General features: G+C 46.0%; 1 protein-coding gene across 1 annotated transcript in view; it reads left to right on the top strand.

Moving 5' to 3' along the window:
- pygl (phosphorylase, glycogen, liver) overlaps positions 1-25,395 on the top strand; it is a 165,549-nt gene that overhangs the window by 68,813 nt on the left and 71,341 nt on the right. Inside the window, exons 7-10 of the mRNA XM_078563411.1 lie at positions 3,834-3,916; positions 22,475-22,615; positions 23,248-23,340; positions 23,893-24,039. Of these exons, the coding sequence (XP_078419537.1) occupies positions 3,834-3,916; positions 22,475-22,615; positions 23,248-23,340; positions 23,893-24,039 (464 nt within the window). The remainder of the gene's footprint in view (positions 1-3,833; positions 3,917-22,474; positions 22,616-23,247; positions 23,341-23,892; positions 24,040-25,395) is intronic.

The raw sequence follows: 25,395 nt of genomic DNA, 5'->3' as shown, positions 1-25,395 counted from the left end.
CCCGGGCTCTGCCTCTGGTGCTGAGTATGTTGATCCTCATCACCATTAGTCCCAAGTTCTGAGAACTGTGCTCCCATTACTACCTGTTGCATTCCTCACACTCAGCTGGACTCCCCATATTGCTGGAAGCCTAGTTCTCACCTCTTGTGCCCCCAAGTTGCCAAGAAGGTCACAACCCTCTCCGCTGCCTGAGCGCTTACAGACCACTCTCCCCACAACCTCTTCACATCCAATGTCACCATTTGTCAATGGTTGAGTGCCTCTCTCAGCCATGCTACCTTTTATGGGCCCCCCGAAGTTGATGGTGCCGCCATGATTGGCTCTCCGCTGTGGTGCTCCCTCCATGCATCTGGTCTGTTCCTGATCCAGTGTGCAACCTGTGTCTCCCTTGCAATATCCCAAACTGCACCTCAACAAACTGGCAATTAACTCATTAACTACCTTAATTGACCTTATTCCTGAATCTGGGGGTTTCCGTGGCCCACATTCCCCTGTCCTCATGAAACTCATCAGTGGTAGGAATGGTGATGGGAAGCCAGCCAATGGCGCTATTTTTAGCACTCACCCAGCTCCATTCTGGCTTCTATTGGGATTTAAAAATTCTGCCCCATGTGTTTACTTAAGCTTTCAAAATTCAATTCTTTTGTGCTTTATTTGGAAAAAGGAAAAAGCAGAACTCAAATTAGGATGAGGAGGCACTGTCCTTCTTTGACTGACTAGATGTCTCTAACTTGTGCTGTATTAAAGCTAACCATCAAACAGTTACTAACTCGGGAAAAAAATTTTGTGGTTTGTTTTCCAACGGTTAATATGAACTCATAGAAAATCAAAAATCCTTTTACACAATGAGGAGACATATAATTTGAATGTGAGACTCTTTCACTGACATCCTACTGATGGAAAATTCCATACACCCTGCGTCTACTAATAGTGCAGAGAAGCATCTCGTCCAAATCAGCAACTTCAAACCCAGGCATTTGAGAGTGGCTGTGATCTTAATGTAAAAAAAAATAATTAATACCAGTGACACCTTTGTGGATAATGGTGTTAGGAATATGTTAGATACTTTTCACAACAACAGTGACTATTCTTCAAACAGAAGTATTTCATTGGTTGTAAAGCGCTTTGAGACATTTGGTGGCCGTGAAAAGTGTTAAATTAAAGCAAGTTTTTTTTTAGTTCTGAATATTAGAAATATCAATTACTGAGAAAAAAAATGGCAGATGAAAAGTGTTTGAAAATGTATTTTGGATGGCTTTATTGCTTTGCCACCTTATAAATATTACAAATGGAAATTAAAAATTGTAAAATGTACATAAATGTCAGTCTTACGTGTGTTATGAATATATTATTAAACTGATCAAATTAAAGTGTGACAGAAATTTGCCAATGATTTGGCTGAAATTTTCTTGTGGTTGAGAATAACAAATAGGATGTGTACACAATCATATTAATTTTATTGTATTACTAGTTAATCCCTCACGGCATTGCCCAAAGAAAATTATCTGACACTGCAAAGGTGAATTTCAATGGTGCGAGAGTGGAAATAGGCTGCAGTGGATCAGCTGCCCATTCCACACCATTCTTAATGTTGATTTCAATGGAAAGGTAAATCAAGCAGGGCATATAATGACCAGCTAATCCGCTATCATCTGTTTTTCACTCCCATTACTTGTAAAGAAGTGGGTCTTGGTGTTACTCATGGGAAATTAGAACATTTTGTATGTGTGTTTTTAAGGATTAGGAAGGGCATATGGAATCTGTGAAGGAGGCTGAAAGGGCCTTGATAGATGGCATGATTAGTTTAGGGAGCATTCATGCTAACCTGCAATCCTCAGAAGCAGCTTGAATAAAACAGACAAATGAAAAAGTAACATACAACTGAAAGTATTGAATAAAAGCCTTGATTAAAATCACTGCCTCAAGGTAACTGATTAAGATTAATTCCTTTTATTATATTGGATTGCAAGATGTTTTATTTGTACTTTTTGTGGCTGTGTGGAATTGATCACTAATGACTTTTGGCAGCTACAAATTGCTTGGCAGGCTGGGGAACCAATGCACAGAGAAACATGGAACAAAAGCCATGTTTGGTGCAGTTGAGTTTTCATAATTGCAGTTTCTTTGCTCTGAACGAAAAGTCTTCCTAATATCATGTTGTATCTCTTACAATCCTAGTTCCAGCTCTTAAGCTTAGTATAATACTGCAAAAGCAAAATTTGTGATCTTGTGATGGAAGCCAATATATATCATCTATAGCACAGAGTTAGTTGTCGGGATGCTTGAGTAACTGCCTAGATGTTTGAGGAAATAGCAATGTTATTGGGATAGCACTTGCTTTATAAGGGAGTGGGCAGAATTCCTAAGATGGCAAAGCTGTGATCTGTGATGGTATCAAATTTGCCATTTTATTAGTACTTAAGGCATAAAGGCAAAAAAAAATCCATCTTAAATCATGCCTGAAAAAATATTATCACCCCTCTTAAATGAAGAATTACCATATGGATTGTGAACATTATAAAACTGCACTAGATAAAAATATTACACTGTTGTTTTAACATTTCTTGGGATACAAATGATTAAATAGGCAGGCACCTTTAAATTGGTTTTCTTCTATAAAATAAGATTGTTCAAATGATTAAAACCCAACTGGCTGGCGAGTTGAGTAATAACATTTATATAAGCCCAATATTTTAGAATGTTTGGATTTTGAAAAACTTAACCTTTTGGTTACAATGAAAGATTCGCCAAGGTACTGTGCACAACTGGTGCATTCACTGTAACCATACTAGATACAAACCAGATCTGATTGGCTATTGAGCAGGAATTAATTCTTTTATTCCAAGACTGATCTGGTCCTTAACTTATCTTAATTAGCATGTTTAAATAGGAGCAAAATAAATCCAGTTTGACAAATCGGTACCACCTTTTAGCTTCTAAATTATACAATTGTACAAAGCTATACAAAAAACAAATTCTCCTTATAATACTTTTGCTTCATAACTCTATGTTACCAAAGGTAATACAAAGTCTCCATTTCTCCTGTGGTACTTTCTCCTTGTGGTTTTTAATAAAGATCATTGCATTACTGAAAGGATTTGCCATATCCCAACAATGCAAGTTCTATCGAGTCCTTCATTGTTTCTGTAACAATGCCCACTTACTCTCGGTTTCACCCCCAACCCCTGCTCCCATTATACAGCAAGCGAAAGGCATTAACGACCTTCACATCCACATTCCACACTCAACAGAGTACAAGCATTTGGACACTGATTTCCTTTAATTGACACATAGAATATTGCAAGCTCTCAGAAAATTGTCTTTTATGTTTTTAAGTTTAGCCATTTTATTTTCAAATATGTAATTAGTATATCTTAATTATATGTTACAAACTTCCAGCTATTCAGAAAAAAATAGAGGCTGAACGGATTTCAAATTAATTTTTGAGTGATTTGACTGGTTGGCTTTCAGATCTGGGAGATTTTCCTAAGTTTGCATAATTACAGGTGAGTTTAGATCAAGAGGTTTTTTTTCTTAGTTGAGTGAATCAAAGTGCATGATGCAGGAACTGTAATGTCAGAGCATTACAATCAAGAATCCCTTATATCACACAGGTTTTATTCCATAAGTTTTTATTTTTTCCCACTAAAACATAAATTGCATTCTTTTAATGTAAAGGAAGTATGATGATGTGACCTGTACATTTGTTTTGACAGTAACTGCAATTCAGTGTAACTGGTAGCTGTCATTTCTGTTCTTTCTTTGGAATTGCAGTCAAAGTTGTGTATGTCGCTACACTTTATATTAAACATCATTTCTTTATTTCTTAACAGTTAATGTTGGGGACTACATCCAGGCCGTTTTGGACAGAAATGTGGCTGAAAATATTAGCAGAGTCCTCTACCCTAATGACAATGTAGGCACTAAGAACATTTTCCAAAAGTATTGTATATGTCTGTGTATTTATATAATTAAAGAGTGACTGGTAATTTTAAGTTTTGCTTGACTACAATGTCAACAGTAACTCTCTCCCTTACAGCCAAGATGATTGAATTTGTCTTTCAAAAACTAATTATTGCAATGTTCAAATACAACACAAACACTTATAAAATTCAGTATATATAGTCAGCCTTGTCGCTAAGCAAATTTAGATTTACATTAGATTTTAGATTTGAAAACAAAATCATCAAATAATTTTTTAACTCGCTGCAAAGTATTTTGTATGTACAAATGTAGAATCAACAAAAGTCGACGGGATAGATTTTCAGCTTTCCACCAGGCATAAAACTTGAGTAGCAGATCAGCTGTTCGCTATAGAGACCACCCAATTTTTATTCAAATCCACAATGCCCATTTTAGGTAATGGCTGCAAGTTGGAATCCTATCCTTTTCCTGGAATATACTAAGATATATATGTAAAATTGTGAAGAATATGCTTGGAGATGAGGCTGACAGGAATATTTATACTGAATTTTAACAGGGTTTGTATGTATTTGAATATTGCATTAATTAGCTTCTTAAAAGACATATTAAATGATATTGCCTATAACCAAACAAACTAAAATTGCCAGTAATAAAAACAGAAAATGCTGGAAATACTCAGCAGATCCGGCAGCATCAGTGGAGAAGTAGACCCAAATATTCCGGTCTCTGGATCACTGGAGACCATATGTACCACTGAAATGCAGATCGGGACCCGGTGGAACTCCTGACGCGCTGACCTACATGGGAATTGCCCAGGAAGTTTCAACTTTCAGTGGGCAATTTGCCCGCACCCTGGGACCCTCCATGAATGTCTCCAACTGAGTTAGAATCAGAGGCTTGGGTCAGTTCCAATGTACTTACCTAGATAGTTAGCCAGGAAATGTTAGACAAATTAAAACCTAGTCTAACTCCTGGATTACTACAGAATTGACCTCCCAATCACCTACACTGACCCCCGTCTACTCCCCTGACCCAGCCAGATTACTATACATCCAAACCCCCCCACCCAACTATGCACTGACCACCCATCTACACTTGACCCGACTACCCACCCAACCCAACACAACGGTTCCCCAGCCTAACCCAACTCACTACCTTCCACCTCACCTACCTGCCACCTCATCCACTTAGCACCTCTGCTCACCCACCTGCCACCTCACGCATCGTATCCACATGCCTCACCCGCCTTACCATCCTACCTATTCACTCATTCATCCACTCATCCATTCGCTAACATTCAAGCTGGACCTTCAAACTTACCAAACAGCAGCTAGAGCTTTAAAAAGGGGGCATGTCTTGTCTTCTCCCTGACTCTTCTCCACTGCAACAGAGGACTCCGAGGGACACTGTGCTTTGCATTTCTGAGAACGCTGGCTTGGAATGTCCTGGAAGAAATGCGGAGCAGCGGCAAGTCAGGGGCAATGTTCGAGTGGAATGACAATCCAACAATGATTGCTGTTCTTCAGAAGATCCAGGCCATAGAGTTAACGTTTCATGTTGATGACCATTCACTAGTAGCTGTATAATTGGTAATTGGGTTCATGGACAGAATTTTCTGCCTGTTGGGCGGGCGGAGCAGGAGCGGCTGCGGGTGGGCGCGGACCCAATCGGCGCCCGCGATTGGCGCTGTGCCGCCATTTTGTGCAGGCGGGCCAATTAAGGCCCGCCCAGCGCATTTCCGACTCCCGTGAATAGCAGGAGTGTGCGAGCTGCGGCGGGTGTGCACAGACCGCCGGGTCCAATGGCGACCTGGCAGTCTGTTTAAAGGAAGGCCTGGCAGCCTCCTGTAGGCTGCTCACAATGGTCACGTTGAGGTCACACCACAGGGGGTCTGCTGAGCAGGGCACGCTGGAGGGAAGGGCAGAGGAGCAGAGCAGGCTGCAGGAGCAGGGTTGGCCAGTGGGGGGCCAATGTGCCCCTTGCTTTTCTGATGACTGCCTTGCTGCCCTCGTCGAGGAGGTGGCAGCATGGCGGGAGGTGTTGGTCCCCCAGGATGGGAGGAGGAGGCCCCCCCCCCAACATGACCAAACGTGCCTGGGAGGAGGTGGCAGAGGTGGTGAGCTCCCACGACATGGTGCGGCGCACCTGGATCTAGTGCCGTAAGCGCTTCAACGATTTGTTGCACTCAGGAAGGGTGAGTACCATGTTGGCATTGGGCATTTAACCCAGCAGGTAGCCTTAGCATTTGGGGGCCTCCCCCACAAGTCTTACTGTCGTGACTGCATTGAATCATGCTGGGCGTTTCTCATACACTGGGTGGGCAAGCAGATAGTGGCCATGCTTACATCAGCCTCAGTGGTCGATGAGGAGATGAGTTCTCCCCTGCACCATGTGTTGCTCTTAGTCGCATATGACTAGTCTGGGGGCAACCTGCAGGAGATGCAGCTAGGCACGTACTCAGAACTCCAACACATGTCCTATTCACGGTGATGAGATTGTGGAAGGGGAGCTTCAAGGTCTCGTGGCCAAGAGCCATCTGCTGCCCTTGACGCTGCACGTAGTTGCGCCTCCTTGCTATGGGAGCTAAGATCGTGTGTTTCCTAAAGTGATGGACACAGAATGTGTCCAAGGTGGCCATTGAGGGGGGTTGGGAGCAGGCGTACTTTCTTTGTGTGACTGATCAGCAGTAGCAGGAAGAGGAGGCACTGGAGACCTGAGATGGGCCACTGTGGTTGGGGTGCGCCGTGCGTGTGCAGAGTCCATGTGCGATTAGCCACAATGAATGGTCTTCTCTGTTTTTCAGGAGAAGAATGCTCACAATGCATGTGAGCGTTTGTGGACTGGAGGCAGCCAGGCCCAGCTCATGATTTTAAGCCATTTTGAGCAGGATGCCCTGGAGCTTGAGAGTCGCCATGCGCCCAGGTCCACTGGTGTCGGTGAGGCTGGGGTGGAACAGCCAGGTATTTGAGGTCAACAGTGACATCCGCTCTGTCTTACCACCATCCATAGCACTGATGATTGTTTGATTTGTTATTGTTGCAACATTGCTCGGTCACAGAGTGATAGAGTCAGAGGTGTGGATCATAGACAAAGGTCCCTCGGCCCTTCAAAGATTCACATGTCAATCACCTTCCAAAGTCGCCTTATCCCATTTCTGTTCACTATCCCCATGGCCTTGTATGCCATGGCATCGCAACTGCACATCCAAATACTTATTACATGTTAGGAGGGTTTCTGCGTCCATTGCCCTTTCAGACATTACTGTGTGCAAAAGTTGCTCATCACATCACCTGTCAACCTCATGCCCCTTACCTTAAATCAATGCCACCAGGTTACTCATCCCTCTGCCATAGGGAAAAGTTCCTTTCTGTCGACCCTATCTATGCCCCTCATAATGTTATAACCCTCAATAATGTCACCCCTCAATCTCTTCTGCTCCAGGGGAAATAACCCCAGTCTATGCGATGTCTCCTCATAAGTCAAACTCTCCAGCCCAGCCAGCATCCTGGTCAATGACCTCTGCACTCCAGTCACATCCCTCTCGTGAAGCGCATTTTACAACTGCACGCAGAACTATAGCTGCGGCCTAGGCAGCATTTTCTGCATTTGCAACATGACCTCCCTGTTCCTATATTATATTCCACGGCTAATAAAGGCAAGTATGACGTTTACCTTCTTAAACGCCTAATCTACCTGTCCCGCTACCTTAATGGGCCTATTGACATGCCCAGCAAGGGCCCTTTGATCCTCCTTACTCTCCATGGTCCTACCATTCCTCGTGTATTCCCGTGCCTTGTTTCTCCTGCCCAAGTGCATCACCTCACGCTTAACCACATAACATTCCATTTGCCATTCCTTAGGCCATCTGACCAGCCCGTATGTATCCACCTGTAATGTTAGGGTATCCTCCTGACTATTTGCCACCCCACCAATATTTGTTTCCATAGGTTCTGGAAGGTTGAGCTCAGAATGAGCTGGGGGAAAGGGATGAAGTGTGTCACTGTGTGAACGCTAACTGATCCACTGTCCTTGTTAATTTCAGCATCATCAGAGCCCGTCCACCAGGAGCAATTCCAGATGCCCCCTCTCTCACCTGAGGGCCCTCAGCTGTCACCTGCATCACACCATTTCTGCGAGGCAGATGCCAGCGCAGATACTAGCACCTCGGTGGGCATTGCAACATCGGCTAGTGTCCTGGGGCGCCGTCCCAGGGCACAGTGGAAAGGGCACTTCACAATCGCTGGAGGAGCTGGCAGAGACAGAGAGTGCCAATGGCGCCAGCAGTCGGAGGACTGCAGGGGACCAGGCACGTGCTCAGTCGGCGCATGATGACGTGCCTCTGGAGTCGTCCGCGACGCAGCAGCTGCAGGAAATACGGCCGGATGTGTGGGAGCGTCTGGGAGTGTTGCATGAGACTATGCTTCGCTTGGTGTCCGTGGTGGAGGAGTCCACGTGGAGCATCAGTGATGCAATGAGCCTCATGGCAGAGCATCATGCTTCCTCCGTGGAGAGAGTGGCAACTCTCATGGAATAGGGCCAGCAGGTTCTCCTGGGGTTACGCTCGGACCTGCAAGCCTTCACAGCGCCAGTGGCCACAGCTGGTCATTGCCAATGTGGGAGATGGTGTGGGCTTCAAGCTTCCCAGCTTGTTGCCCATCCATCGACGGTGAGCAGGGAGGTCCAGGGCAACCTCACATCGGCAGAGCCGCTGTCTGTCATATCAGAGGGCTCCTCTCACGGCGCTCTGGATGAGGGCAACAGCTGCTCCACCCCTCTTCCAGTGACTTCATCGGATGAGGCTGCGACGACTGGGGAGATGCCAGCTGTGGACCTGGCAGATCCCGCCAAGGCGGGGCCAGCACAGGCTCCACAGGCCAGTGGACGGCTGCCAAGGTCATCAAGGCCAACAGGACAGCAGGGTCAGCAGGCTGTCTCAGATGCCACACTGAGCAATGGGGCGGCACCAAGACATAGCACCCGTAAACATAAGCATAAGGCACCTTAGGCACACCACGGGTTTCTCACTGGTGCTTTTGTGTTGGCCCTAGATTAGGGAATTATTATTTGTTTATGCTTGAAAAACGTTTTGTTTGGACTTTGTGTGACCTTATGATGGTGCAAATTAAAACCAGATATGTTACCATGGCTGAGGGTGGCTCCTTTGTTCTGCATTTGTATGTTTTACATTCGTGTTATGAGTGAGTGGATATTGAAGTTTATGTCCAAAGTCCTTAGTTACATCCGATGAAGTGGCAGATTTAGCACTTAAGTGCCGCGTATGGAAGCGCCAGGCAGGCTGGTCCTCCTGATCCATTTGTGTGGAGCTAGCTGAAGGTTCATTGGATTAAAGTCTCCCGGGTGTCCCTGCCTCCTTGGTGTAGTCCCTGGTCAGCGTTTAGCCCCTCAGCATTCCCCTGTGCTTCCTCATCCTCAGAATCAGTGCTGGACTCATCGTGTGCTGCCGTATCCACTGCGTCAATGTCTTCATCGTCCACTGCGTCCCCCCTTTCCAGCGCAAGATTGTGGAGAGCACAGCATGCAACCACTATCCACCGCGACACAATCTGCAGGGTACTGGAATGCGCCCCCTGAGTGGTCTAGGCATCGGAAGCGCATCTTGAGAAGACCGATGGCTCTCTCCACCACAGCCCTTGTGGAGACGTGGCTCCTATTGTAGTGCTGCTCAGCTTATCATATTGGATGGCGGAGAGACATCATAAGCCACATTCTGAGGGGATATCCCTTGTCACCCAGCAGCCATCTATCAAGCCAAGCCAGAGCACTGAAGAGCCCTGGCACCTGGGAGTGTCTGAGGATGTAGGCGTTGTGGGAGCTGCCTGGGTAGCTGGCACAGGCTTGTAGAATCAGCATCCTGTGATCACACACTATCTGCACATTCACGGAGTGAAATCCCTTCCTGTAGGCAAAGGCACCGGAATCACCTGCTGGCGCCTTGATGGCCACATATGTGCAGTCGATTGCACCCTGGACGTGGGGGGAGCCAGCAATGGCTGCAAAGCCTCTGGCTCGCTGTGCCTGACTTGCCTGGTCGCAGCGGAAGTGGATGAAGGTCAATGCACACCTGAACAGAGCGTCTGTAACCTGCTTGACACAAGTGTGCACAGCTGATTGGGAGACACCGCAAAGATCACCCACCGAGCCCTGGAAGGAGCCAGAGGCATAGAAGTTAAGGGCAACTGTGAGCTTCAAAGCCGCTGGCATGGGGTGTCCACCCAGTTAGGAGAGATCTCAGGGCCAATCATCTGACAGATGTAGGTTGACTGTCTCCCTTGACAGTCGGAGCCTCCTTTGGCACTGCACCTCAGTCATATTGAGGTAGCTGCTTCTCTGCCTGTATACCCTGGCAGCAAGATAGTGGCGTCTTCTGCGGCGCCTTCCACCTTGGACTACTTGACCCTGCGCCCCTTGTGCCTGCACCTGTCCTCCCAAAGGTGGCTCACCTGGAGGCTGATTGTGCACTTCTGGCCTCCTCCTTATTCTAGCCCTCCCATCCTCCTCAGAGGAGCTGCCTCCAGTGGACATGTCTGGACCCATACCCAGGCTAAAGGGAGGCCTCCGGAAAGCTGCAGGCCCAATAAAGGTTACTGACTGCAGAGTGCTGACCTGAAGGTTCAAAGTACACAGAAAGCTGCTGGAATTCATTCTGAACTGCTGCAGATCACACAAGCAAGTTTAAAAAACCCTCTGCAATAAATACTCATAGACCAGATTGACAACCCCACTGAGCCCTCTTATCCCGCCCGTAGATGAGTTTTATTAAAAAGTCTGTTACCAGCCAGCCCGTTGCGCCCATGCGCCGACCCAAAGATTGCACGGGTACCTGAAAATCGGTGTTGATTGACGATTTAAGGGCCTTAACTAGCCTGTTAATTAATGGTGGGTACGCGTCGGACTTCATCGCGGGCCGGCCCAACGAAATATCGCGATGGCGTGCGGTGACTTCGGGACGCTCGCCCAACATCACCGCACGTCATTTTACGCACTGACGTGCAGGGCCCACCCCCTGCACGTCAAGCAGAAAATTCTGCCCCATGTTACAAACCAGATGAGCAAGGCAAAATTAACAGCTGTCTTCCTGACCCAGAAGTGACTGTGGTTGAGCTTCTAGGTTCATCCTTATTTGCATTTTGTGGGTAAGGTGCAAATATGAAAAACAGTTGAGAAAGACAATTCGCCCATTAGTAGAAGGGAACTCAGGACTCAAAGGCCTCTAGCATTGAAGGGGTCTGCATTGGAAATTCCATCCAAACTTCCCGTGTCCATCTTCCAATTAGATACAAATGAGCAAGCATGATTCTTGTGGAAGCAGTCTGTGAAAATTAGGGCAGATTCTCTTTGCAGAAAATGGAAGGAAGAGACCACCTGTCATAGCCAAGAAGGCATGGCTGGTGATAACAAAAGTTGTGAGCAGATGAGGAGTCATTGCCAGAAACCTGGATCTTGTGCAGAAAGAGATTTTATGACCTGATGTGGGCTGGAAAGGTGAATGTCATTAACAGTTGGCATCTAGAAGCCCTGCATGAAGTGAAAGGTGCCCATGAAATTGGAGGTCTGGTGGTGAACCCATGCATAGAACTATATCAAGCACCAGTGTTAACATTGAGGCATCCAATCATCATGCACCCGAAACACATGATCAGGCATGGGCGAATGCTGTAATGAGATGGCTGAATAGCTGCCATATCATAGGCAGAGCACTGCATGTTTATGTTGCCTCAGAGTAAGCAGCACATAGATGCCATGAGACAGTACTGACATTACCCTTGTGAATGCTCGCAAGAGAAGTATGCTCATAACATAAGGAAGCATCAATGGAGCAGAGGTGGAGTAACTGTTATCATCTTGACACCAATGGAGGGGAAGGGCATGTATATTGGATGGGTCACTGCAGGACAGTCTGCCCGACCAGAAATTTTGGACATCATTTTGCATTCCAATCGAACATGGCGTGTGAACATCACAAAGCACAGATTCTGGGTCAGGTATAAAATCGCATGGGCCTGGAGTGCGAGGCAGCCAGGGGGAACATCCTTGAGCATGGCTGCTAACTGGCAGGAAATCAGGCAGCAGGCAGCTGACTTTCTGAGAGGGCAGTTCACAAGCACATTGCAGAGGTACAAGCGTTTATTTCCCCTTTCGCTCTGCCAATGGCAGCTGTTTTGCAGGTCAGGCCTGCGCTGGGCAAACTTTTTTTTCTCTCCCCAGTAACTCCAGACTACCTGTAGACAATGACTGACAAAAGCACCCTTTAAGACTTTTGTGCACTCTTGACCTGAAGGCTTCCCTCTTGGATCAGTATGTGTGAGTTTAGGGGTAGGGGACAATTTTGCTGGTTTGTGTCAAACTCATTTTCTTGGTAATAAAGCATCGGGTAGTAGGCCTTTCCTCTACATGTGCCATTATCTCTGTATTCTCTAAAACTGCTTAGCTTTACAAACCAATAAAGAAAGTTGAACATGACTGTATCATTGGAAATTAGCATAAAAAATTGTATCAATAGAAGACATAGGGCAGAATTTTACGTCCCGTGGGCGGGCGGGCACCAGACCCGATCGGGCGTAAAATCATGCTAGTGTCCAACGTCATTGCACATTCGTGCAATATTTTGCTCGGCAGGCGCGCACAAAAGCCAACAATTAAGAGGGCAACTAAGCCCATCAACAGTGCAATTGTCTTTGATTTTTCATGGCCCGTCCAACGTTAAGGTTGCTGAACGGGCAAATCGGCCAGGCGGCCTTTACATTTTTCATTAAACCTTATCCAAGGGTGGGATGAAATCTTCGTTATGAAATAAAATAAAAATAAGCATCTGTGAACAGCATTTTTATGAGATATATTTTCAGGTGCTTGATTGTGATGCATGGACATTTTTTTGCAACTTTTTAAACTTTTATTTAATCATTTAAAGGTCTGCAGTTCCCTGAGGCAGCTGTCTGCCTTCAGGGAGCTCTCTTGCAGCACTCACCCACACCCACGGTGACGTAATCGCCTGCCATCTTCCCGCCGCCACCCTGGCAGCGCTGAGGTTTTCAGCGTGCATTTCACGCTGGCTGGCCATTAATTGGCCGGCCAGCGTGAAATCGCGGTCGAGCCGATCGCAGTCAACGGACCAGTCCCGGGCCCGCCGATACCACGTGCCCGCCAAGGGCAAAATTCAGGCCATAGAGCATTCAATTTGTAATCTTGTTTGGCAAACCTTGCAAAAAGAGGCAAAAATATGAATTTTAGAAACACAGTTTAAATTAGTTTGGAGATTGTGACTACAACCATATATTTAGAGAAATCAGTTACAGTGATTCTAAGTTCTCATGTGCATAACTGCAATTCATATTTATAAAAGGGCTTTAACGTAATAAAATGTCTAGTTATGTGCATAGACCAGACCGCCAAGGTTTTGGTAAGATCCAGTTAGAGACTAATAATGTTTTGTTTAAAGTAGACAAAGTTTGAGATTCAAGACACTTGCTCAGTGAATAAAGCCACAAAATTCCATGGGTTTTGAACAAACAAAAATAAACTTTTCTATTCAAGGTCAGAAAGATAAAACAATTTACAATACCTATCTTATACTCTAGCATTCAGGGTTAATATGAGATACATGTGAATCAACAGGCAAACTGTGGTCGAACACACCACTCTGCACAATAAATGGCAGAGGTGCCCAAATCAGAGTCCATGAATTTTTCAACACTCACCCAGATGTCAGTAACGTTGTGAGTAATCCAACCTCACTTAAACTCTGTCTCTCTCAGAAGGAATTCCACTCTTCACCTTCAAAGAGCTAAACTGGAAATTCTCTCCAAAAGTTGTTCCAGCTCAGACAGCATCAACAACAGTCCACTCCGCAGGGTTTTAATCTCATGTTCCGATATTCTGTTCCCATGGATTCCCGAGTATGCACTCAAAAACCATCTCACAAACACAACTTCAGCACTACAGCCGCGCCAAGCAGAACACTACTGCTCCAAAGGGGTACCTTTGCTCCAATGGCCCACAGCACAAAATCACTTCAGCTGCCTTCTTGGATCATCAGGGCTTCTCTTGAGCCCTCTTCAATTACCAAACTTGGATGGCATCAACAACGGCTCAGCTCGCAGGGTTTCAATCTTGTCTGCTGAGATTCTGTTCCCCTGCATTCCTGAGTATGTACCCAAACACCAACTCACAAGCACAACTTCAGCTCTTTGGCCACACTGAACAGAACAGCCTTGCTGCAAGGGGGTACCTTTGACCCAATGGCCCGCAGTTCTTTATCTAATGGGAGCCTCTTTCTCTGCTCCTCTCTTTTTAGCTGAACTGGGAACTTTTCCTGTCCCTGTCCGCTCTCTGGGACTCTTCCTGTGGGACCTCTCCCTGTTCCCTGTCTGGGACACTTATCAACAATGGCACTCCGCTCCCGGTCATCTGACCTGGGTTTCTGCTCCAGTTTTTCTTTATGCACAGGCACAGTGGGCCCAAAGAACATAAAAATGTCGATCTACGCATGTGCAGCCCGCTCCCTAGTCTGCATATGCGCAAGAGTTCCAAGGCCCATCAGGAGTTGAAGTTCCCAATCTCTGCTCTCAATGGTAAGGAAAGTTTGACTTCATAATAGTCTCAAGGTGCTTTGCAGGAGCATTATAAAGGAAAACATGACATCGAGCCACATAAGGAAATATTAGATCAGATGACCAAAAGCTTGGTCAAAGCGGTATATTTCAAGGTGCCTTAAAGGAGGAAAGAGATGGAGAGGCAAAGAGGGTTAGGGAGGGAATTCCAGAGCTTAGGGCCTTGGCAGCTGATGGCACGGCCACCAATGGTGGAGTGATTAAAATCGGAATGCTCAAGAGGCTAGAATTTAAGGAGCATAAGTATCTTGAAGGGTAAAGATTATAGAGATGGGGAAGGCAGAGGCCATGGAGGGATTTGAAAACAAGGGTGAGAATTTTAAAGTGGAGGCATTGTTTAACCAGGATCCATTGTAGTTCAGCAAATCCAGGGATGATGAGTGAACAGGACTTGGGTGTAATTTAGAATAGGGGCAGCAGAGTTTTGGATGGCCTCAAGTTTGCATAGGATAGAATGTAACCAGCCAGGAGTTCATTAGAATAGTCAAATCTATAAGTAAAGAGGACATGGATCAAGAATTCAGTGGCAAATGAGCTGAGGCAGGGTAGAGATGGGCAATGTTACAGAGGTGGAAATAGATGATCTTGGTGATAGCGCAGATATGTGATTGGAAGCTCACCTTGGGGTCAGAACAGCCTGGATCTGCCTCAGCAAGGGATGAAATCAGTGGCTAGGGAATGGAGTTTGTTATGGGAACTGAAGACAATGGGTGGAATCATCCGTACCTGCTGGGAGCGGCCATAAGTGGACAATATGACAAGGAGGCCAAAAATTGGTTTTGCACCGCCGTGAAACCAGTTTGCAATCATTCACTCTGACCGTCAATGATGGGCCGTGTTTTCCAGACGCCAGGAATTTCATTGTAACACATCTGCATATCATTATGAGCCCAGCTCGCCGGAATCATCTGCCCACGTCGGCGGGAAAACACGCCAATGCAGAACATGCCTTGACAAGTGTGACATGCAGAAGTCGGGACTTACCGCCAGAGCCTTGCTCACATTACAGACACCCAAGGAGCAGAAGATGCTGGAGCCTAACAACAACAGGACCTTGTAGGAATGTCAATCGCATGCTGGGTGGATTCTCAGGGACATGGCTCTGCCGCAAAGCAGCTCATGGAAGGTGGAAAATCACTGTTGAGGGTCTGCTTCGGGACTTCAGTGTCTTGGTCATGGTGTGCTTCAGATGGTTGTCGAGGGGGTGGGGGGGAAGGTTCAATGTGAGGGGGAGAGGAAGATATACCGGGTTGGGAGAGGAAGGTCTAAGTTTGACTAGGAGAGGAAGATGTGTCGGGGGGGATAGAGGTTGGGACGTGGGGGGAAGGAAGGTGTCGGGGAGGAAACAAAGGTGTCGGGGAGTGAGGTTGGGGGGGGGAGGGGGTAACGGGTGTAATACAGCAACTGGGGAGGAAGGTGTAAGGGAAGGAGGGCGGAGGTTGGGAGGAATCCAGAGCGGGGAAGCAGTCCAGGGAGAGGAAGGAGTCGGGGGGGAGGAGTAAGGGTGGAGGGAGCAGTAAGGATGGAGGAAGGGAGTATGGAGGGGAAGGAGTAAGGGTGGAGGGAGCAGTAAGGATGGAGGAAGGGAGTATGGAGGGGAAGGAGTAAGGGTGGAGGAAGGAGTAAGGAAGGGGAAAGGAGTAAGATGAGGGAGGAATCCGGGGAGAAGAAGGAGTCCAGAGCAGGGAAGGAGTCCAGGGGGAGGAAGGAGTCCACAGGGGGGAAGGACCCCAGAGTGGGGAAGGAGTCCGGGGGGGAGGAAGGAGTCAGGAGAGGAGGAAGGAGTAAGGGTGAAGGAGGAAGTAAGGGTGGAGGAAGGAGTAAGCGTGGAGGAAGGGGTGAGGAGGGGAATGAAGTAAGGGTGGAGGAAGGGGGAAGGTGTAAGTGGGGGAAGGAGCCCTTAGTGGGAAGGAGTCCGGGGAGGGGAGGAGTTCCGAGGGGGGAGAAGTTCCGTGGGGGATAAAGTTCCAAGGGAGGAAGGAGTCCAGAGGGGCAAAGGAGTAAGGGGAGGTATGTCCAGGTGACCGTGCAAGGGAGAGGTCTGTGGACTCAATGACTGCCTCCTGGGGAGCAAAATAAGGGTGGACGTGGAAGGAGGGAATGGTGAGAATGAGAGAGGGCAGAGTGAACCGGTAGGGTGAGGGTGCGACGGTATCGGTAAAAAGGACGAGGGTGGGTGGTGGGGACTCGGAGGCAGACACGGACCCTGGGGGCAGGAAGGAGGTCGGGGAAGTTAGTTTGGTGGGGGTGGGATTTTCGTGAAGGTAGGGAATGTGCACGTTCACCTGGACATCCCCGAAAGAAAAGGGTTGTGGCTGGTAGGTGATGATGGGGAGGTGGGAGATGATGCCAGGGGGTGGACAATGATGGGGGAAAGGACATGGGTGGCTGGGGGGCGGGGAAAAGACGGGGAAGCAAAAGAAGAATGTTATACGCACCATGCTTATAAATCTGAAAGTGAAAGGAGATTTGTGATGGGCGGGAACAGGTGCTGCATGGGAGTGTGATCAGTGGGTGAGCGGGCTACTGGTCAGCTCAGATGGACAACTAAAAGCAGGCAGCATTGAAAATGCTTGGGACAGTGAGATGAATGTGATGGACGAAGGATCCGTATGCATGAGAGAGTGCTTGCACGAGGCTCCGAAAGGCCCTGCCAGACACACACTCCACCCTCCAGGATCACTTGTGGGCTGGCTGTGTGCAGCTGAACTGCTAGTGGGGGGATGCAGTGGGAGAACTCGCAAAGCCTGCAAATGAAGCTGACAGACACCATTACACAATATTCAGTGAAAGTGACTATATTTTCAGATTATCACGTGACAAAATGTGTTCACCTGTGCAACCAACTGTGATCAGAATTCCTTAACTTTTCTAGGCCTAATACTTATAGGTGCTACCCTGACACCCACAGCAGGGGTGGAGACAGCCTATTGCAATGGCTGGCCCTGTTGCCTCTGATGACTTTGGCGTGTGTCCTCTGGCTTGCTTTGGCTGTCCTCCTGTGGACCCGCTGCTCCCTCTGTGGTCACAGAGGTCAAGGTTGAGGGGGGTCGCAGGCAATGAGGACTCGGAGGAAAGGACAGCCTCTGAGATACCTGAGTGGATGACCCAGGGTTGTCCAGTTGCCAATCCTCCGCCCTTCGGGTGCCTGAGGGCCCTGGCCTACCTCCTTGAGGGGAAGGAGCACCTGGAGGGCTGTCAAGGTGACCTGTTTCCCTCTCGCATTGCCACTTCAGGAACTCACCCAAGGCTACCATGATGGAGTGCATGTTTGTGCGCATCTCTGCATTCTCCTGGACCAGGGTCTCCATGGCGACCGCCATCTTTCCCATGGAGACCTCCATACACACACATCTGGGCACCGCTTCATCAGATAGCAGGCGGACGCACTCCTCCAACTCACGTGCCACTCTGTTGAGGGCTTCCACAGCTCTGTGTGAGGTTCCCATGCCTTCTGCTGACTCTCCACGATGAGTTGGAAGGCCGAATCCAGAGGCTCGTCATCTGAATTAGACCTCATAAATGCCTCTTCCCCAACAGTTCTCCGAGTGCTGGGGAGCTTGGCTGAACCTGCCTGCTCCTGCTGTGGAAATGTGGGTAAAACTTTCTTGTTCCCACCCACTACCGCACTTAGTGCAAACCTGGGACAATTCTGTCCAATGGCCAGGATTTTCCGGCCCCATCGTGACAGGAACCACCGTGGGTGATTCGCTGGCACAGCTAAAATTTCATTGATTTTAGGTGGGACCGGACAATCCCATCAGCGGGCGGGGCCAGAAGATCCCATGCAATGGCCTCAGTCTTCCCAATATTTAAATGGAAGAAAATTCTGCTCATCCAGTATTGAATGTCGAACAATCAGTCTGTGAGTTTATTGGCAGGGTTGAGAGAGGTAATGGTGAGTTAGAACAGTGTTGTCAATGTACAGGTGGAAACTGACATGTTGATCATAGATTACAAGCGATGTAAAACCTCATTTACTCTTGTGGTACAAGAGCCTTTGGAATTGCACTATGTTCAACTGTCTAAGCTGAGCTACAAAGTAAATCAAATTCAAGTGGCTGGAGTTTCCTCCATGGGCACAATTGGGAAGTTAGATCCAACAACGCCCCCATTGTTGGTGCCCATTTTGCCAATGTCAAGTTACTCCCATATAAACATAAATCAGGTTAAGCAATCAGAACCCAAGGAAAGCACCAAACTCACTCTATATACTTGGTCGATAGCAGGAAGAAGTCATGCAGCCTGAATGACATGGACCCATGCTATTTTACCAGCCATTACCCCCTCCCCCACCCCTCCCACCTTCATTGGGGGGATTTTCCCCTCGTCTGGTGGGCGGACTGGGGAGCAACCGCACAATGGTCTGCCGCCCGCGATTGGGCCCCAACCACGATTTCATTCTGACTGGCCGATTAACAGCCAGCCAGCGTGAATTGCATGCCACAATGCTCAGCATTGCTTGGGTTGGGGGGAGGAGGGCAGACACGGAAGTCAGCGCATGCGTGCGAGTGCGCTCACAGAAAGCTCCCTGAAGGCACAGAGCTGTCTCAGGGAGCTGAAGACTTTTAACTTCACAAATAATGACTTTAAAATTAAGGAACACATGTCCCCTCATGTGACTCTGTTATATGAGCAGGGACATGTTAAAAATGAGTTTTAAAAGTTTCAATTTTTTTTTAATCAATCCGAAACCTCATCCCACCCGTGATGAGGTTTGGCAAAAAATGCAAAGTCTGCTTGGCCTTTTCGCCTGCCCACCAACTGTAAGGTTGGACGGGCAGCAAAAAATTCAATTCAACTAATTGATTAAGGGCCTTAATAGGCCCTTTAATTGTCACCAAGCAGGCTACTGCCTCTCACGCGCACCCACCAACCGAAATATCACGTAAGTGCGCGATGACATCGGGACTTTCGCCCGATGTCATCGTGCACTATTTTTCTCCCATTCAAGTCGGGTGCCCGACAAGGGAAATATTCTGCCCATAGGGTTGGTAAAATTCTACCCAATGAGTCTGGATCTTCCATTATCCACTGCTCCTAAACAGTTTGTAACTGTCACAGTCGCAAGGTGAATTGTCATATTTTTAGTGCTTGTCTCAAATAAAAACTGGAAAGTGAAGGTGTTGATGGTACTTTTGACTTGTTTTGACAACAAGCACCCCAAAGGTTCTGCAATACGTTCAAGGACTGTGTCGTATATTTATTCATTCTAGATATTTATATAAAAAATGCTTAATTTTAGATTATTATAGTATCTCTGAAGGCTGCCTAAAAAATAGGAAACTGCTCCACATCTCTCATTGTCTCCACTGTAGTGGTATGAGCAGCCTTGTGTTACGATCTCATCAGCCCCCTTTTCAGAATATCCTATTTCACCTTAAGTTGAAGGAGACATTTTAAAACATAACCTTGTAAAGTCGAGCATTTGTAACACCTGCCCCAGAAACGATAAAGTGTTACCATAGTAATGATTTTTTCTCATAACATCATCAAAATATACCATTGTAAACATTTTAACAACTAACTTAGTACACAGGTATCGTTCATATTCTGTTGCATTTCACCAGTAAACATTCTATCTTGGCAACATCATAAGCTTTAACTGTAACGAAACCAACTGAATGTGATAATTAAGATTTAAAGTCCAACTTGCGTGAATTCTTAAGAGTCCCAGCTTTCTTGCAAACGCGAGTTTTTTTTTACTACTTATTGATTCACTTTTTTTTCAATCATCACAATCGGTACAGCATTTCTATGTTGTTAGTTAAAATATTATATCATGGTTTTGCATTCCTTGTGTCGCTTTTTAAAATCTGTATTAGATTGTGAACAGTCTGGACCTGGGATATACCTGTATTCTCAATGGGCTCAAAAGTTTCCCAATTTGTTTGTAAAAGCAAAATACTGTGGATGCTGGAAATTTGAAATAAAAACAGAAAATGCTGGAAAAATTCGACAGGTCTTGCAGCATCTGTGGAGAGAGGAACAAAGTTAATGTTTTGAGTTCTTATGACTTCTTCTGAGCTGAAGAAGAGTCATAGGGACTCAAAATGTTAACTCTGTTTGGTCTGGTTAACTTTACCTAGAACAACATTGCTGATTGCTGGAAAGCCATCTGGCTTCTAGGTACTGGTGGCTGTGAATTGGAATCCAAAGAGAAATCCCCTGCCATAGTCCCTCTTACCCTCCAGCTTCAACAATTTCCTTTGTTCTTCTTTAAAACCAGACACTGTAAATTCTTATTAGGGTTTCAATTTTTAAAACAGACTCTGAACCACCCTGTTCAGTTTTTAACTTCTGGGGAAGGATTCTTAGGTTGGCGTGCGGGTGCGATCGGCAGGCCCGGGAGCAGCTGGGGAATGGACCATCACTCGCGATCGGCCCCTGACCGCGATTTCACACTGGCTGGCCAATTAAAGACCAACCAGCGTGAAGCGTGTGCTGAAATGCTCAGCACTGCTGGGGTGGGGGCAGGAGGAGGGCGAGCGCTGACATCAGCACGGGTGCAGATGAACGCTGAATGAAATCTCCCTGAAGGCAGAGAGCTGCCTCAGGGAGCTGAAGACTTCAAAACAGTTAAATAAAAATTTTAAAATCCAGAAAAAGATGTCCACGCATCTGAATCAGTCACCTGATGAAAATTCTGCCCATACATTTTTATTTAATTTAATAACAGAAACCTCATTCCGTCCTTGGATGTGGTTTCATCAAAAATGCAAAGTCCTCCTGGCAGATTCACCTGTCCGCCAACTGTAAGGTTGGACGGACTATGAAAAATCGGGGGCAATTGGAACCTTAACAACTTTAATTGTCGGTGGGCACACTTCCAACACTCACACGGGCCCGCCGACCGAAATATCATGGGCGATTTCGCATCTGATTGGGTCGGGCAAATCCATGGGAACAGCATGACCTGCAAGTTCCCCTCCAAGCCACACACCATCCTAACTTGGAACTATATCATCGTTCCTTCACTGTCACTGGGTCAAAATCCTGGAACTCCCTCCCTAACAGCACTGAAGTTGTACCTGCACCAGATGGACTCCAGAGGTTCACAAAGGCAGCTCATCACCATCTTCTCAAGGGCAATTAGGGATGGGCAACAAGTATTGGTCTTGCCAGTGATGGCCACATCCTACGAAAGTATAAAAAAAAGCAATGCTAGAAAAATTGGGCAGAAACAATATGAAGGAAGTAGGAGATAAGGAGACTGTGAAGGCCTGTTGTTAGAGTGAATGCTACAACTTTTACTTCTTTTTTCATGCTCCTTTTTTTTTCTTGACCCACTGTCTCACTACAAACACATGAATGAACATGAAAACTTGGTAAGGCCTAATGTGTTCTTGCCATCCAAGCTACACCTTAACCTTGCTTATGCTTCTCTTTCGCTTAGTTGAACAGATGACTTGGACTTTGGGTCTGCATGGGCAATGTGGAAAATACTCATGAAAATGCATCATTATATCATGCCAAGCACCAACTCAAATCTTCCCTCCCCTCAGCAATTTAAACACGGAATTAAAGGAAAGTCTTTAACACTGTTTGGGGATTCACAGTACATTTAGTAAACTACCTGATATTTTATTTTGTAGTATTTGCCCACTGAAGCCTTGACTGTGTGGCAGACTTGTAACTCAATTACTGTACATTCCACTTTATCATACAGACAACTCTCTGCAGCATTGCAGAGGTGGTGAGATGTTTATTTTCTACAGAACAATGACTGAAAATATAATGAGTTGTCAACATGTAAACCATACCTCCATTTTAAAAGAGAGTAAAACAAAATGTAGTTCAATTACTGCCATCAAAAGAGCTGATTTTGGAAACAAAACCAGCCTTTTTTATTTTATTGAGTCTGACCTTTTTCACTGTATTAGACTGAGCCTTAATATCTCTTAATTATATTTTGTTTTCAGTTTTTTGAGGGCAAAGAATTGAGACTAAAGCAGGAATACTTCGTTGTTGCTGCCTCACTTCAAGACATTATCCGTCGCTTCAAGGCTTCTAAATTTAGTTGCAAGGATATTAAGACTTGTTTTAATTCCTTCTCTGACAAGGTAGATGCTGTTTATTCGGAACGCTAACATCAGAACTTTGTTGTTTTGGAAAGTAAAGGAATGATGTAATGGGTTAGTGCAACATCCTTGCACAACTGCAACCTGAATTTGATCCAATTCATACTGATGGGAAGAAAGCTATTCTGTCTTACAAGGTTAAGTGCTCTAACTGAAATGAGTTTAGCTGATGCCAGTTCAGTTCTTAATGCATACAGGCCCACAGCACAAAACTGTCAGCAGAAATGTTGCGCAAGAAAGGCAGGTAGTCTGCAAGAATACAGAGCACCCTCATGGCCACATATTGATGGGGAAATCCCCATCTCAAGCTCATGCCCACACCTCCCCCATTCCCAGTTTCTTTGATGCACACTTTCCATATTACCTGCTGTAGGGGAGTAAATTAGAGCAATGGTTAAAGTCTGGAAGTTGTTAAAGTAATGTTGAGACCAGAAGACTATGAAGTGTCTAGTGGAGTGGTGATGTTCTTAAACTGAAATGAACCCTTCTTAAGTCATTTGATGTGTATTATACACACTGGCAATCTAATTTTCTGCTTGCAAGAGGTGAAGTGAAGAGAAAGAAACAGTTATATGTAATTTTCTATTAATTAATCCCATTATACAATTTTCTAGGTGGCAATTCAGCTCAATGACACTCATCCTGCTTTGGCAATTCCTGAATTAATGAGGATTTTAGTAGACATCGAGAAGCTTGTTTGGGATCAGGTTAGACCATGTATACAAAAGCCAGTTATTTTTAAGCATAACAGCTCTGAAACACAGGAGAACTGACCATAGAGGGTTTTTTTTTCACATCTTAATATACTCAATTATTTTCCAGTAGAAACATTTCCACATAGTTAAAATAGACTCCCCAATGACTCATTTGGTAAAGACAGCATGTAACTGAACTGTAGAGATCGGAAAGTCTGCTTTGAATTTGACTGTCTCAACCACTAGAGGTGCTGTGGTTGGACTCAGTGCCTCAGACTAAAAAGACCTAATGGTAAAGAATCTTGTGTGTCTCAGCTCAATTTCTAATGGCCTGGTTCCGTAGCACAAAAGTGCGCTTACTTTAATGTGAATTGACAGTCTAACTTGAGAATGTCAAGGCAATAGATGAAAACGCACAAAAGAGTATCTATGCAGTAAGTGATTGAGGTTTTGGTGAAAGCACATTGAAAACTGAAAATATTTGTTAAACATAAAAATGCACACTACAGATTAGAAATTGAAATGAACATACCTTGAACAGTAATAATTTGTGACATTTTTCAGGCTTGGAATATCACCAAGAATACATTTGCATACACCAATCACACAATTTTGCCTGAAGCCCTTGAACGCTGGCCTGTGGGCCTCTTTGAGAAACTCCTACCCAGACATCTGGAGATTATCTATGAGATTAACCAGAGACACCTAGATGTAAGTGTACAATCTAGCAGCATGTTTTAGGAATGTTTATTTTTTTTAAAATCCTATGGGAAGGGAATATGAAGTAATTTTGAGTTGTAAATAATACAGAAGTGTAGTGAGCATAATGGTTGCACAAGATAATTTGTTAAAATGTTGATGCCTGATGTAATAGAGGGGTCTGGTGCACTCTCTGACCTCCTACAAGCTAAAGATGATCTTACTCTCGACAAGGCTATCCAGCTAACTAGACTGTCTGAGCTACTTGAACAACACAGGACCATCCGAAGGGGAGAGAACACTTCATGGGGCAGAAACGAACCCTCAATCACCATGTCAGGTCACAAAAGCACAGGGACTATCCAAGTCAGGGAAAGCAACCCCTGAACCACCCAGCAGAGTGACCTTGCCAGTGCTGCGGTGCAAAGCACCCTCACAGGAAAGATCAGTGTCCTGCGAGTACTGCCCAATGCTTCCGCTGCAACAGACAGGGACAGTTTGGTAAACTCTGCAAGTCAAAACCCCAGCACTGCACAGACATCCCAAAGGTAATCCATGAGGTTGAGACTGAAGACCCAGAAAATGCACAGCCATTCTTCTTGAGAAACATCAGAGAATGTGGTTCTTTGTTTTGGAATGCTGATACCCTGGTAAACGGTCATCTAACCAATTTTAAATTAGATTCAGGTGCCAGCGTGACAGTCCTGTGAGATAAGAAACCATGGCCCCAAAGTCAATGGATTCAAACGACAGACGCTCCACCAAACAGAGCAGGGGGAGTCCAACTCTCAGTCCTCGGCATGTTCCTGGAACCACTGAGATATGGTAACAAACAAATCTTTGAGCTGATGTATATCGTCTGCAATTAACCTTTCTCTTTTCTGAGCAGAGATGCCTGCTTAGCCCTGGTGGAAGATGTCAAGACTACCATAGTCATTAGTCAGCCAGAACAGCACGGACTGGAGTCCTCAAACACTAGACAGTATTCAGACTCTGAGTTCACCTGTGATCTTCTCTTTTTGTGAAGAAGGTTTGCCCATCATCATTCCAGGTGCTGGAAAGACCCCAATGGTCAGACCAACCTATTCTCACAAGATTACCATTGCACCTCTGGTCTGGGGAGCCACGACTTCCAACTACAATGATAGCACAGTTGGTAGACACACCAACCATCTGAACACACAGCAACTTCCAGCCAGCGAGGCAAAACCACAAGGGATGCTGGAACTGGTTGTAGTTGCATATTATCAACAACAAAAAACAGAGGTGAGCATGCTAATTAATCTTCTTGCCACAGGAACACTTCCGCAGCCTCAACGAGCTTCCAGACGGCCTGAATGGAGAAGGAAGAAGAAAAAGCACTGCCAA

Source organism: Cetorhinus maximus, chromosome 18 (assembly GCF_964194155.1).
Source record: "Cetorhinus maximus chromosome 18, sCetMax3.hap1.1, whole genome shotgun sequence".
Classification (NCBI taxonomy): Eukaryota; Metazoa; Chordata; class Chondrichthyes; order Lamniformes; family Cetorhinidae; genus Cetorhinus; species Cetorhinus maximus.
This window is presented reverse-complemented; position numbering and strand designations above follow the sequence as displayed.